This window comes from Periophthalmus magnuspinnatus, chromosome 9 (assembly GCF_009829125.3).
Source record: "Periophthalmus magnuspinnatus isolate fPerMag1 chromosome 9, fPerMag1.2.pri, whole genome shotgun sequence".
Taxonomy (NCBI): Eukaryota; Metazoa; Chordata; class Actinopteri; order Gobiiformes; family Gobiidae; genus Periophthalmus; species Periophthalmus magnuspinnatus.
The window spans coordinates 19,513,726-19,528,971 of NC_047134.1; the positions used below are offsets into that span (position 1 = coordinate 19,513,726).

Consider the following 15,246-nt stretch of genomic DNA (forward strand, 5'->3'; position numbering starts at 1 on the left):
GAAAAGCCCATTTCTATATCCTTTTCTTATAGGATTCAGTCTTTTTAAAGACACCGTCAGTGCATCTGAAAACTATTGTTTTTTTCATCCTATAGTGAAAACATTTCACTTTTGGACTGGACTTGCTTGGTGCCGATTAGGGCAGTCTGAATCCTGTTCCCTTGAGTTGTATAGTACAAAATAATGACCAATCTGCATTACTCTTTCAGGTTTGAGAAGATGATCAGTGGTATGTACATGGGTGAGCTGGTGCGCCTCATCCTGGTGAAAATGACCAAACAGGGGCTCTTATTTCACGGCAGAGCCACTCCAGAGCTCCTCACCACAGGACACTTCAAAACCAGCTATGTCTATGCCATCGAGAATGAGAGGTCAGTATGGCGCAACATTAAAGGTTTTGTCAGAGTATGTGATGGAATGTTGTTACTGATATGGTTCAGATCACCGCAATTAGACTGTTATAGCTCATAGCAATTACATGTAGGAATGTATTCATTGACCATCACTGTTTTTACACTAATACAATACAAACATCTTCTTCATGCAGCTAACCCTTAACAACAATTATCAGATTGTTGTTTTATTTTTATGTTTTATGGTTTTTTTTTACTCACTTCAATATTGGGCATGTCCACATTTTGCCTTAATTATAATTGTAGATTTTAGATAATGAATGTTTCCGGGAAAAATGAAAATCTGCTATAACAAATCAGATCATAGGGAGATGAAGTTAATTCCTTTGCAAAGTAGCAGAAACAACTTTCGTTTCTGTGAACTAATGATAAAGTTCTACTCTGTTCCTGTCTTTTGCAGTAAGGAGATAGGTCTGGCAGAAGCTGAGAGAGTCCTGCAGGGTTTTGGTTTGAACCCCACTGTTGAAGACTGCATTGGAACCCAGCGCGTCTGTGAGATTGTCTCCACACGAGCTGCACATTTGGTCGCTGCCACACTCGCTTCCATCCTACGACAAATACGGGACAACAAGGCCGCAGAGAAACTGAGGACTACTGTCGGAGTGGATGGATCTGTGTACAAGAATCATCCACAGTAAGAGGCACAGATTCATCCACTGGAGACATAAACGTTTGCCTGAGATAAATGGAGGTTGAGTGGACACTCTCTGATGAGGTCCTGCTGCTACGATGGACATAGTGAAGAATGGAGATCATGTCTAAAACCAGCCAACTAAATGCATTAATTACTTTTCTAATAAGCTAGTTATCAGTCATGGAAAGCTCCAAGCCCTCATTCATGCTTTATTGAAGCTGGGTTCAAGCCACCATTCATTAACTTGACAGACAGCCTGGTCCGACTCAGGTCTAACTAGAAAAATTCCAAAGTGAATTATGTTTTTGAAGGTAAATACAGAAAAGTAGTCCTGAATTTACAATTGTTGCTACAGGAAACAAACTGCAGAAATATAATGTTGGTAATTTCACATGCACTGTAGTGAAGGACCAAATTAAAAAAGTAGAGAGAGAAGAGAGAAAGAGAGAAAAGAGAGAAAAACATGCTGATTGCAAAGGTTTTCACGCAGGTGCAGCAAAGTTTACAATTGAGCAATTACCATGCAATCACACCTAAACATCAATTCTGTTTGGCTGTAGAAAGTAGCTCTCACCTTGATACAGAAACACTCAACATTGTATTTTTCCAGACAAAAAGATACAAATACTTTGTAAAGCAAGGTTTCTGAGAGGACAACTTTATATAGTGAACAGCAATTAAGCTAAACATTTTCTCACTACAAGATCTTAACAATACTCAGTCATCTAAATAACTTTAACATAAGTTCTTTGTATTAGTTTAAAAAACAAATTTATTTGTCTGGGTTAAATCATTTCAAAACATTTTAAAGCATGTGCTGAACACGTAGCAGCCCTCAACAGCCTTCTTTAGGCTGTGACACCTTGAAGAAGGTTGCCTTTATTAGTCCAGACATATTTTTTTTTTAAACTAATACATGAAGAGTGCTTTGGCTTTTGTTTTTCTTTCAAAATTCTATCTTCCAGCCGCCAATGAGCACCATCAACAATACAGACTTACTACCTACACAAGTAAACTTCATGAGCATTTTGGATTTGTTTCTTTTTGTCTTTCTAAATGTACCATAGTGGGCACAATTAGATTTTCATTGTGGTATAGCCCAGCCCTAGATGTAAAATCCTGGTAAAACTTAAAAGTATTATGCGCAGTGAGTGAATTGAGAGCTATCAATCTGGGGACCACCAATAGATTTACTGCACATAGTATTAAACTTAATCAAGCATTTATTGTATTAATTAATTTCAATTGTAATAGTATGTGATTCTTTGTACATTCGACTCTTTCAAAAAGTATTATGTGGCAGATGCTGGCAGCACCTCCATTAGCTGACCCAGTTGGGTTTTGTGATGATTCAATAATGGATTAGCTTGTATTTTTAGATTTTTTTTTAGATTTTAAAGGAGACATTATGCTTTTGTCTGCTATATAGTTAGAATTTATGGCACCTCTACATCATTATGTTATATTTTGGACATTTTAAATTGCAATTAAGTCTGTTACTTCCAGGTTGAAAAATTTAGCACTGTTAATGTAAATGCTACACAACAAAGTGCTGCATGCTGCCCTTCTGACAACATGCAGCATGGATAGTTGCTGCTTGCTAGCCTGAACTATGCGAGCAGATTTTTTTCATTTGTGCCAAATGCAACTTTGATGGGGTCAATGGCAAGGGAAAATAAATTAAAAGTCAGTTTAGCCTAATATATCCCCTTTAATGTGCAATAAATGTAGTCTTTTTTGATTATTACAATGTTTTATCTTCTTTTTCTTTTTTTTTTTTTTTTTAAATGAATGAGGTGATCAATATCCTCTGAATATCTGAATATCCTCGAACAATATTATCAAATAAAAAGAAACACTAGACAGGCTATTTTATAATACTGCGGGTTACCCTCAGGGCTCACAAATGCAAAAGGTTGTTATTATGGGTGTCATTACTGAAGAAGGTTGAGAACCACTGTTGTAGAGAATACAACATGATGTCCTCTGTCTTGTTGTTTGATATAATGCTAGGAGTAACTGCTACGTATTTATCATCTATTTTTTCCCCTCAGGTTTGCTAGACGACTCCACAAGATGGTCCGCCGACTTGTGCCTGATGTGGACATGCGTTTCCTCCAATCCCAGGACGGCAGTGGTAAAGGCGCAGCCATGGTGACTGCTGTGGCGTACCGTTTGGCAGTCCAGCAAGCCCAGCGAAAACGCATCTTGGACACTCTGCGTCTGAGCCATGAGCAGCTTCTGGACGTGAAGGAGCGAATGAGTGATGCCATGTTAAAAGGGCTATCCAAACAAACTCACCAACAGGCCAGTGTCAAGATGCTGCCCTCCTTTGTCCGCTCTACGCCAAATGGGACAGGTGCAGGCACCTTTCAGGCCTTTTCTTTGATCTCTTATATGTGTCTAAAAATCCGAAGTGGTCATCACGAGTAATGTAATGAGCAAAACTTAAAGAGATGGTATTGCATACATTTTTTTTTTTGTTTCCTCATCAAAACATGCCTGAAGAGTTTTTAGATGTCATCCAGCACACAGCCATAAATATACAAAAGTATGATAGAAAACTGTACCCAGCAACTTGACAAACCTGAGGCGATGTGCAGTAGTTTCATTAGTGAGATGCACACTGATTATGTTGTGATAGCGCCTCCGAAGAGGGAGTGGTTTAATGCGGAGAGCAAAGGGAGGTGAAACTCAGAGCATCAAAAAACTGAAGTGAAACTTATAAAACATGTTAACTATTGCTGTCGGTGAATATATCATTTTCAAACAAATAAAAGGTAACACGGTGATCTAAATATTTTATACGTTAACAGTTTATACCCTACAAAAGTAAAATAGCCCCTTTAAAAAAAAAATAAAACTATGTAGAAGTTTTGAATGAATAATATCTCAAAACAAGTCAATGGATGTTTCATATGTAATCTTGTATGTCTTCTTCAGAACATGGCGATTTCTTGGCTTTAGATCTTGGTGGCTCCAGTTTTCGAGTGTTGTTGGTCCGAGTACGAGCAGGTACAAAGCATAAGGTTGAAATGAACCAAAAAATATATAGCATACCACAGGAGATCATGCAAGGCACAGGAGAAGAGGTAAAATTTTCAACATTACATAGTATTGTAAATGAGCAAGCCTTAAAGATTTGGTGAATATTATTTTTGATGTTTTTTTATTTTTTGTTTTTAGCTTTTCAACCACATTGTGTCTTACATGGCTGACTTCCTGGAGTACAAGGGGATGAAGGGGGTGTCTTTGCCACTTGGATTTACCTTCTCATTTCCTTGTTATCAAAGCAGATTGGATGAGGTAATTAATATTAACATCCTTCACTCTTTTTTGACAGAATATTTTGTGTGCATACATTAAAACAACAAACAAGGAAAAGCCTTATTATCTGAAACAGCCTCAGATGTTTTATTCTACAAGACACTTTTAGCAACATCTATTTTATGTTCATCAGTACTAAATCCATGTTACGCTTTTCCAGTTCTTTTGCCAAGTTTGGGGATTGACAAATGAACCTAAAAACACTTACAAGGGATCATGGTTGAGCAATCAAAAAAAAAGTTTGTGGTATTAGGGTGTAATGCTAAACCTGAATCATGCTTTTTATGAATTGTAATCTGGACTGGATTAGTTTCATATATGTTAATGTACATGCTCTGCCCCAATCAAATAACAAAATATTAAAAATTATTTCAAATACATAGTTTTTATTAGTGTATAACAAAGCTTATGCATATTTACACTGATGCATAGATTCTCATGGTTCATGAGTACATTTCTTATCCGTAGGCAACTTTTTAAGCATAGGGCAATGCTACTAATGGACATTCTGTACATTTTATTTCATCTACTTTTTTGTTGCCATGAAGCAAGGGTAGCACAGCGTGCAGTCAATATACAACTGTTGTGTCCTTAGACAATACACTTACCCATTCCAGTTACATGGTAGTTCATGTTTGTTCTGCTCCTGCTTACTCTCCTTTTGTCTTCCCAGGGGATTCTTCTGAAATGGACCAAAGGGTTTAAAGCCAGTGGGTGCGAGGGTCGAGATGTAGTGACATTACTGAAAGAAGCAGTTCGCCGGAGAGGAGTATATCAAACACTTTCTATATATACAGTACAATACAGTACAAGTATTAGAAGTTCTCAGTGTGCATACCGTCACTGGTCACAGACCAAAGAGATGATACATTTTACAAGTTTCTCACAGATGTGATTATACATGGAATAATTAATAAGGGCCGGTATACTTCTGCTGCTGCTAGATATGGATAAATGAAAACCATTTTAGTTGGTAGGGTATCTGCCACAAATTTTATGCCAAATAAATAAGTTAAGAACTGAAATTACTTTCAGGTAATTTATTTGATGACTTGACTAAATGCTACAACCTGCAATTGTACCAGAGCATACTGCTGAGAGAATAAAAGAGGTCTCCGGTGAATAATTATTAGCTCTTATAATTATAACTTTGTGAGACAATTATCATCTTAGAGAAAGGCGGTGTATTAACAGAACACACTTTGTGGCAGACACTGAATTAAAGATGAGTAATTTCTTGCTCTTATTGCTGTTTTTAGGAATTCAATTTGAGTTTTGTGGCGGTGGTGAATGACACAGTTGGAACAATGATGACCTGTGGTTATGAGGACCCCCAATGTGAAGTGGGTCTTATTGTGGGTAAGTCTGTCCCAAAGCAATCTACATACAGCCATTGAGTGAGGCTAATATAGGGGACTGGGCTGACCGACTAGGTTTAAATGGTAGATGGATGAACTGAGCCACACACATGGGTTAGCCATTCAGCTAGAAATTTACTGTGATCCCAAACACAAAAATAATATAAAGCCACCCTAGCACCCCACTTCAGGTGACTTGCATAGCATGATTGCTCAAGCAGCATGAAACAGTTACCAGTCATGATGTTAAACTACTGTTAAATGAATCAAAGTCACAGCCTGCTATAATCATTTGCTGAATTAGCTATAAACAAATCGAAAGTGTTTAACGTGTTGTTAACTAGAAAGTCTACGTAAAAATATAATGCATTGTGACCAGTTAGTGCTTGTTGCTAGGTTTGCTCTTGCTGTGCTGTTCCAGTGAAATGCATTACGGGGGAGTACACTTACCTGAAGTCCACATCGCTCCACACTTGCAGGATGTGTGGAGAGAACCTGGGGTGAATGTGGATCAAAGCATTCTAGGAATTAATCAATTAAACTATCTCTTAAACAGGCACAGGAACAAATGTCTGTTACATGGAGGAGATGAGAAACATTGAACGCGTTGAGGGAGACGAGGGCCTTATGTGTGTGAACATGGAGTGGGGAGCCTTTGGGGAAAATGGAGAGCTGGATGATTTTTGCACTGACTTTGATCGCACTGTGGATGAAACCTCAACCACACCAGGAAAACAGAGGTAAGCTTCTACACTAATGTGCAAAACAGTGCAAAGGTTACTGTTATAGTAGCTAATAATAGCAAGACGTTGATGGGTACACATGCAGCAAGTGCAGCCCCATAAAGCAGTACTTAGGGCAACAAGTCCTGCAAGCTTATGCAGCAGCAACAGCAGCTGTATTATTTCTTTTTTAAAGGGAACATAGTCTATAGTAGAGTTTGGACCACTACTGAGTGTGTGCAGATGTGCAGAGATGTTTGTTCTGAGATGGACAGTTTCACGGCTCTGACGGGAGGCACAAGCTATTCCAAGGCAGTGAGGGCCCTAATATGATGGAAATTAGCTGCAAAGCTAGAATCTGGTACAAGCATCTCTGCCACTGTGCTTAATGTAATTGTACATTGTCCTAATAAATAAATAAATTAAATGCTGGGAGTGTGGGAGAATGTGTGGTTCATAAAGGGGCTCTTTAAGGGCCATCTTTATGCTGGAGCAGACGCAGAGCAGTTGCTAATTTTACATCTAAAATGCACCAGAATATAGGAAATTACATGTGGTTTGTACAAAACCTCACTGAAGGTATATTGCAGGCCTAAACTGTAATATAACTTCGCTATATTACTTTTGTTGTGGTGCATGTCTGACCACTTCTGCACACCCGAATGGGTCCAGTGAGCTCTCCTACTCATAGAACTCATAGAGCCAATTCATTAGGAGCGAGAAGTTTGCTTTTGTTCTCAAGATAGCAAAAACAAAAATGGTAGAGCTGCACTTGGAAAATCTTGCTAATCCCAGCATAGTTGTAGGACAGCCCTGTCCAACAAAGTTCTCTGCTTAACTGACATGCCAGCAATAAGCTGCTACCAAACAGGAGCTGTTCTCATAGCTCTAGGGGCAGGAACAACCTTTTTGCTGCACTGTGCACAAAAGTCAACTGACCTACTGGTTGGAGAGTCTGGGGGAGATATGAGAGGATGTGGGTGTCACCATGGTTGATTTATTACAGCTTTTTTCTACTACGTTTGGTTAATTCTTCAGCTAACTATGAGTGCCCTCTGGTAAAGAACATAGTGCTGACATTAGAAACTGTTAGCAATATGAAGGTGTTGATGGCAGCTATTCTTGAAATGGAGCTTAAATGAGCCTTTTCAGTGATAACAGAGACCTGGCAGCAGACTACTCAGCAACTCGTGTTTATAAGCACAGAGCTGAGAAACACAGAATGGCTTGGCTCTGTGCAGCAGATCAAACCCAAGACTCCAGGGAGATGCGCTCTTTGTGAAGGAAATAAAGATGATATTTGAGCGCTAAAATGAGTAATACTGACGAGAAATTTCACCAGACGATTATAGCACACCCTAGCATAAAATCATTAAATAAGATAGTTGCTTTTTACATGGTCAAAATTATATTGTTATTAAATTTAAGTTTTATGCTACAGTTTAATTACTACATTAAAATCGGTGTGCAATGGCGTGCACAAATAATTGTGAATGATCAGAATAATTAAAAGTCACAGCACTAATTTTGAGGCAACCAAAAGTGAATGATGGACTTTGCTTTTTATTGTTGTGTACATTTGTAGCAGAGAAACTACCATAAAATGAATAATCTCACCAGTTACACAGACATCTAGAAAAATCAGTAATGGACAGTTTATTTGAAGGAAAGAAGTCTGACATGTTGGGCAAATGGTTTGATACAAGCATCATATAGTAAAGGATTGCTAAATTTAAGGTTCTTCTAACTAAGATCAGCTACTATTGAAACCAGAAGTTTACATACACAATATAAAAAGACATGTCTGACATGAAATCACACTAAATCTTTCTTGTTTGGATCAATTAGGATTACCAAAATTATTTCTATTTGCTAAATGCCTGAATAATGAGAGAAGGATTTTTAAAGACAATGTTTCATTTCTTTCTTCAAAGTCAAAAGTTTGGCTCAGTTACACCAATTCTGTCTGGAGGAATGAGCCAAAATTCCTGCCAGCTATTTTGAGAAGCTTGTGGAAGGATATCCAAAATGTTTGACCCAAGTCATACAGTTTAAAGGCAATGGTACCAAATATTAATGAATTGTATGTAAATATCTGAATTTAAAGAAAGTAATGAAACATTGTCTTAAAAACTCTGGCTCTCATTATTCTGGCATTTAGCAAATATAAATAATTTTGGTAATCCTAATTGACCTAAAACAGGAAAAGTTTGGTCTGATTTCATGTTCGACTGTGAGGAAAAAAAGCAAAAAAAAAACAACGTATGTATCTTTTTATATTGTGTATGTAAAGTTCTGGTTTCAACTGTATTTAAGTGTGTTAAACTACATTTTTGCACATAGTGCAATTTAGAAGAAGTTCTGTGTTAACTAATGCTTCTATAACCCCTCAATTAGTTTATGCTCCATCTGCAGTCAAGTACACCATTGGCCTAGATTTTGCTAAATTGAGTTGGAGCTTTTGACCTGTTCTTTCCACCACAAAAATGTACCTGTAGTTCAGTTTTGCTTCATTCCCTCATGTTGCAGCAAGCTCTGCTTAACGTCACATGATGACATCCGTGAAGTTCCTTGTCTTTTTTAAGTCCAAAGATTTTCATCACATCATTTCAGTGCTCAAAGTGCCTCTGTGAGCCAGTGTAGGGAGTGTACCATTAACAGGCTTTGCTTTTTGTTTGCGCATTGGCTATAGCCACACAGAGACTGTGTGAGAGTGTGGATCAAAATGGAAGAAAACATGCGAGCAATTGTGCTGATGTTACATCTGGCTGCGCCATCCATATGGTAAAAAAAGACAAGACAGCAAATGAAGCAATGCCTACCGGTTGTACTACAAATGAGAAAAACATTGGGCAATGACATTGTATCATTTGCCAAATTTGTGTCTGTCATGCTAGTCTTTGGCTTGCCTTTATTTTCATTATTTTAGCTAGAATTATGCAGTTAACATATTGCAAGTCATTAAATCTGTAAATTATGCAGAATATTCACAATGCTGGGATTGTGATGCTGATTCTATCAGAATCAGAATTATTTTGCCAGAGTAAAAAACACACACTAGTTTACTTTTCTGGCAAAAAGAGAATAATAATGATTATCAGTTAACTAATTAATCTTAACATGCTTCCTACTGATTCTTTACCATTAAGCACATACATTATCTGAACAAGATAGTACTTCCAAGTTTAAAATCTCTATCCGGTTGTGAACAAGAATTTTGGCTTCAGTGACAGCTCATTTGCAGCCAAATGGCTTCCTAAAGCCATTTGGCATGGATATTATTTTAGAATATCCATGTTTGCACATTGAAAGGGCTTTGCTTATGTCAACCCAGTGCTAATTCATTGTTAATATAATGCTAAAGTGTGAGAGCCACACATGTTCACTGGAGTGCAGCTAACAGTGGTCTTTTGAGTTGACTTTTTGTCTCTATTGTTGCACAAAGTTTTATATTGGTATATGGAGTAATAAAAAATAAATAAATGCATTGTCAATTCTAATAAAACAATTTTTAATCGATGCAGTTCAATAATTGGAATTTTAAGAATGATTGAAGCCTTCTGCTTTTACGTGTTTGATTTCCCCCTTTCTCCCACTCTGCCCCCCCCCCCCTCCCCTCTCACTCAGAGCAGCAATGGAACACTGTAGCAGGCTGCTGCCTATTTGCTGCCTATTTTATTTCATATGGATTTGACTTCTAAAGGGGTTTAGCAGAAAGGAATTTTAAAATTTTGACATAAGACGGATGCAAGGCACATTTCAAACATTATGTGAGCAGCTCTGGCCTGACTTTAACCACAGTTTCAGAGTCCCATTGACATGTTTGGGTCAGTCTGTAATTTTAGGTAATTATTAGAGGAAAGAGAGTTCCACAATGTAGACCCCTTAAAACAAAAACTAGACTGTCTAAATGATGTTTTACTATACAATCCTCGCTGACAGATGCTCTGATGACAGCCAGACCAGAAAAAAAACTATTTCAGAATGCTAAAATTTACAACGTTTTAAAAAGTGAAAAGCTTGTGTTTCTTGATAATTTCACAATGATGCCATCTCATAGGTTTATTCCAGTTGCCTGTTTATACAGAGAAATGACAGCTTCACTGTAGAAGCTGACGTTTGTGACCATGCTAGGATACAATAAGAGAGATGTGAGAAAAGCACTGCTCGCATGTACACAACATAGCAGCATGGTGTGGTAACTTCATCCTAATAAAACATAAGCAGTTCAGATTAATTTTGACCTTCTTACAAATTTTATCTCCCTATTATCTAATCAAATCGTGAGGCAGCCATAGATTCACACCCCTAATTTCTATCCCAGTTTATTTGTATGTTTTCTCAATCCTTATCCTCAAAACTGTTGGTGAGATATCTACTCTTTTGAAACATACAACTCTCACAAAAGTAAGTAACTATGCAAATTTAGATCCTCGTGCTTTGGAGAAAGTTACGCCCACTGAGGCCGCAGTAGAAAACCACTGTACAAACGGCCCGTGTGGTTAGTCCTTTGTCCTTCTTCTCCTGTCCTCTTCCTTTCCCGTTATCCTAACCTTTGCACTCCCCCCACCCTCGTCTCCTTCTAAGAACCTGGGGAAAGCGTACTGATGCAGCCAAAAATGTAATCTTTATCTTTTTCTTTGGAAAATATTTAATCTCTGTATTTTTCTAAATCCCTAGTTACCTTTGTTTTTGGTAAAGACTGCATAAGTAAACAATCTGAGATGCAAATAATGGCACACGTAGTGCCTGCGGCAGACAACAGTGACCTGATGCGACTAGTGTCTGATCTGTGGTTTGATCTGATCACCTTTTAAAAAATTGTATCCCGTGTCCCCCAGTCCTACGGTAGAGACGCCCTACACAACCTATCTAAAAAAAACATACCATACCATTTCCGGACTATAAGTCACACTTTTTGTCATAGTTTGTCGGGGGGTGCGACTTATACTCAGATGCGACTTATATGTGAAATTGTAGAATTGTGTACCAGTATGACAGCCGAGCGGAAGTAGTGCTTCATCTACTTCTGGAGCAGGCAGAGTTGTTCAGAAGCGACACCGAGGATGAAGAATTCAATGGATTTAGTGATTTGGAGTGAGATCCACAGTAAACTTGTTGCTTGTTTTTTATGCTTTAGTTATCTGATTAATTGTTAATATCTTACGTTAACAAACCAAAGAACTATTCAGTTTGTTGTCTATGCTTCATGTAGTTGAATAAATATGTGTTATGTAACGGCTGATTATACTTGTTACAGTTCACTTGTTTGACTAATAGATGCCTCTGGCCTGTTTCTAATATGTGTAAGAAAATTTGCTTGACTCGTTTTCTTTTATACATTTCATATTTAATTTCCCCTTATTTATTTCTCCTTCATTTTCAAGATTATAATGTGAACATTTTTCAGTTGGAAAAATATTGTAACAGTTTAGTTTATCATAAGTCTAATTTAAACTGTGAGGAAGATGACCACAGTGACATCAGTGAAAAGTACTCTTGTGTCACTAGCATAGCGTATCTGATTAACTGTTAATATCTTACATAAACATACCAGAGACGTGTTCAGTTTTCTGTCCTTGCTTCTTGTAGCTGAATTAATATACCAGTAAATGTGTTACGATAGCATGTTGTATTGCTATTCAGCCTGTTGTTCTATATTTTATTGTTATTATTATAACTTGCCTTTAAAGATAAAATTTCTGTTCTTGGTCTCGAATTTTATAAAATTAAATTTCCCCAATAAATGCTACTTATAGTCCAGTGCGACTTATATATGTTTTTTCTTCATTATTACGCTTTTTTTTTTGCTGGTGCAACTTATACTCCGGAGCAACATATAGTCCAGAAAATGCGGTAATCCTGTTTATAGCTCTGATAACATGAATGATCTGTTCATCCTGACTCCTATTTATTATTTGTATTGTTGTGTGTATGGTCTCTATGTGTTGTGTACTGCTGTTGCAAACCAAATTGCCTTGAACCTTGTGATAATGGGCATCAAGTGAACATTTTGTGCTTTTTAGGCCTCTTTCATGACACATTCTTTGTTTGTACATAAGGCGTTCTTACAAACATTTTCAAAATTTGTATTATATATAATTTGTACAAATGATTTTATTTAAAATAATATTTGTCCATTAAAGATTGATCAAGGTTTATATAGATCATGCCCAACAGTCTAATAAGCCGTTAAGCATTCACAGTCTGTCTGTAGCAGCCTCTGTATGAGCCACTATTATAACCCCTCACAGGACTCAGCACAACCCAGTCAATCCCCATGGCCTTAGCACACTGGTCTCTGTGTGCCACCATACCATGTTATTTACTGTCACTCACACAAAATGTGGTGAATTAAATATGTTTCCACTGAGTGTTTGACATTTTCAGACATTGCTGAAACTGTAAAACAGCTGGAGAAGCGCCAACCTGACTTCCTCTCTCACTCTGTAATACTCTCAGTAGTATGTTTATGTTTCATTGTAGAACCCCTTTGTGCACTGTGATAGCGTACAATAGAATACTCTTAGCAGTCTAGTCAGACCCTTGAAAATAATAATATTCAAAGTGTATACACAGGCCAGTGTGATGCCATTGAGAGCAGGGTGTTGGGGTTATACTGTATGTTCCAATCTTTCTGCGTTGGGAACATGTTTTCTTCAAATGACTGTGTGCACAGAGCTCCCATCTGTACATTTGTGTGTCCTCAGCTACTTATTTCTGGCTGTGTGCATAGTGGTTTCCAACTCCAGAGGGAGGGTGAATTACTGTGGTAACAGATAGAAAGACTAGCTGATAGCCTTCAAAGCACAAAGGGATTAAGAGAGCACTAGGCTCAATGCGGATGATAAGACATACAACATATGTCCTTTACCAGATAATTACACTAGCATTCTTCCTGTGATACTACATGCATGAAGTAACCAAGACAATGGTATTTAATTAATTATATTGTAAACATGTACTGTCAACTACCAAAGTGCTTTAAAAAAAGCTGTAGACCTTTAAAGGTCCACTGGTGGTGGGAACATCACAAGATGTTATTGCTTTACCTGAAATGTTCAATGGTATGGCATTAGCATATGTGCATCTAGCTTATGTATGCTTATTTCATTATCATTATGGGTGTTTTTATTACCTTGAATCTTACTGTATACAGTATCATCCACCAAACTCTAGAATTTGCGTCCAGGGACAATTAAGCACTTTGATTGTTGTGATTGTTTAAAAAAAAGCTTTAATATGCTTTAATATGGTTTGTCTGTACAAAATCTCTATTTGTTTTGTTCTCAAATCTAAAATCCTAGGAAAATTAACCAATGTGTCATTTCATTTAAACACAATTAAAGGGAAAAAAAAATGCAATGCATTATTTTTACCTGCCTCCCCTTTGTGTTTGTCTCCTCCTGCTCTGTTGTACAAGCTTCTCATTCTTTGTCCGTGTTTGTCTCCTCCTGCTCTGGCATATGAGCTCTTTCTTCTCCCTCTGTGTGTGTTTGACTCCTCCTGCTCCTGTTCTACTAGCCCGTTCTTCTCCCTCTGTATGTGTGTCTCCTCCTGCTCTGTTGTACGAGTCCTCTCTTCTCCCTTTGTGTGTGTGTCTCCTCATGTTCTGTTGTACGGGCCCTCTCTTCTCCCTGTTGGTGTCTGTCTCTCCTCCTGTTCTGTTGTATGAGCACTCTTCTCCTTCTGTGTCTGGTACTCTGAGATCTGAAGGAAAAGTTTGACAGCCCGCTGCTTCAATTTTGACTCTGACACTGATCTCATGTGTAATAAACAAGTTGTTCTGTGAGTCTGTGAAATGCAATATAAACATATGCATAGGCCTAATTATAAACCTAATAAATTAATGAAGGGTTATGGCATGAAATGCCATTCAATTTGTGCAAATGTGTCAAGCTGAATGGACAAAACATGAGCAATTATGAACATAAGTCTGCTTTGTCTGTGTTGATCATTTCAACAATTCAACATCAATGCTTTAAAGTGTCCACTTTGTCTAAATGAACTATTTAGTACATTATAATAAAAAAAAAAAAGTATGATTCTTTTTTAATCACAATAATTATTGTCAGAATTGTGATTAATGGGTTCATTTTTTATTGTTTCCCAGCCTCAATATTACCAGAATATTATACTATACAGGCTACTACCATATTTTCTGCACTATATGTCACTCCGGAGTACAAGTTGCACCAGCAAAAAAATACATAATAATGAAGAAAAAAAACATATGTTTTTTTTCTTCATTATTGTGTAGAAAAAAAACATATAATTCGCACTGGAGTATAAGTGCGCATTTTTTTTGGGAAATTTATTTTACAAAATCCGAGACCAAGAACAGGCATTTTATCTTTAAAGGCAAATTAGAATAATAACAATAAAATGGAGAACAACAGGCTGAATAACAGTACAACATGCTAACGTAACATATTTATATTTATTCATATACAATGAACTGAATAAGCGTCTGGTATGTTAATATAAGATATTAACAGTTAATCAGATAACTAAAGCATAAAAAAACCTAACAAGTTTACTCTTGATCTCATTCCAAACTCTCACTAAATCCATTGAATTCTTCACCTTAATTCTTCATAAACCAAATGAAAGTCAGAAAGAGCCTTACTTTTTTTTAAAAATAACGAGATGAAGTAAGTCAACTGTTTGCAGCTATTAATAAATCATAAAGAATATGAAACATTTTGTATTGATGTGTTTTGTGTTTATAGACATATTTGAAGTATTTTTAGAGGGTCTGGGGGTTTTGAGCAAATTATATGTAATTTCCT

General features: G+C 37.1%; 1 protein-coding gene across 1 annotated transcript in view; it reads left to right on the forward strand.

Moving 5' to 3' along the window:
* hk2 (hexokinase 2) overlaps nt 1–15,246 on the forward strand; it is a 45,426-nt gene that overhangs the window by 18,339 nt on the left and 11,841 nt on the right. The window contains exons 8-15 of the mRNA XM_033972729.2: nt 210–371; nt 814–1,047; nt 3,102–3,406; nt 3,991–4,139; nt 4,234–4,353; nt 5,048–5,143; nt 5,634–5,733; nt 6,289–6,472. Of these exons, the coding sequence (XP_033828620.1) occupies nt 210–371; nt 814–1,047; nt 3,102–3,406; nt 3,991–4,139; nt 4,234–4,353; nt 5,048–5,143; nt 5,634–5,733; nt 6,289–6,472 (1,350 nt within the window). The remainder of the gene's footprint in view (nt 1–209; nt 372–813; nt 1,048–3,101; nt 3,407–3,990; nt 4,140–4,233; nt 4,354–5,047; nt 5,144–5,633; nt 5,734–6,288; nt 6,473–15,246) is intronic.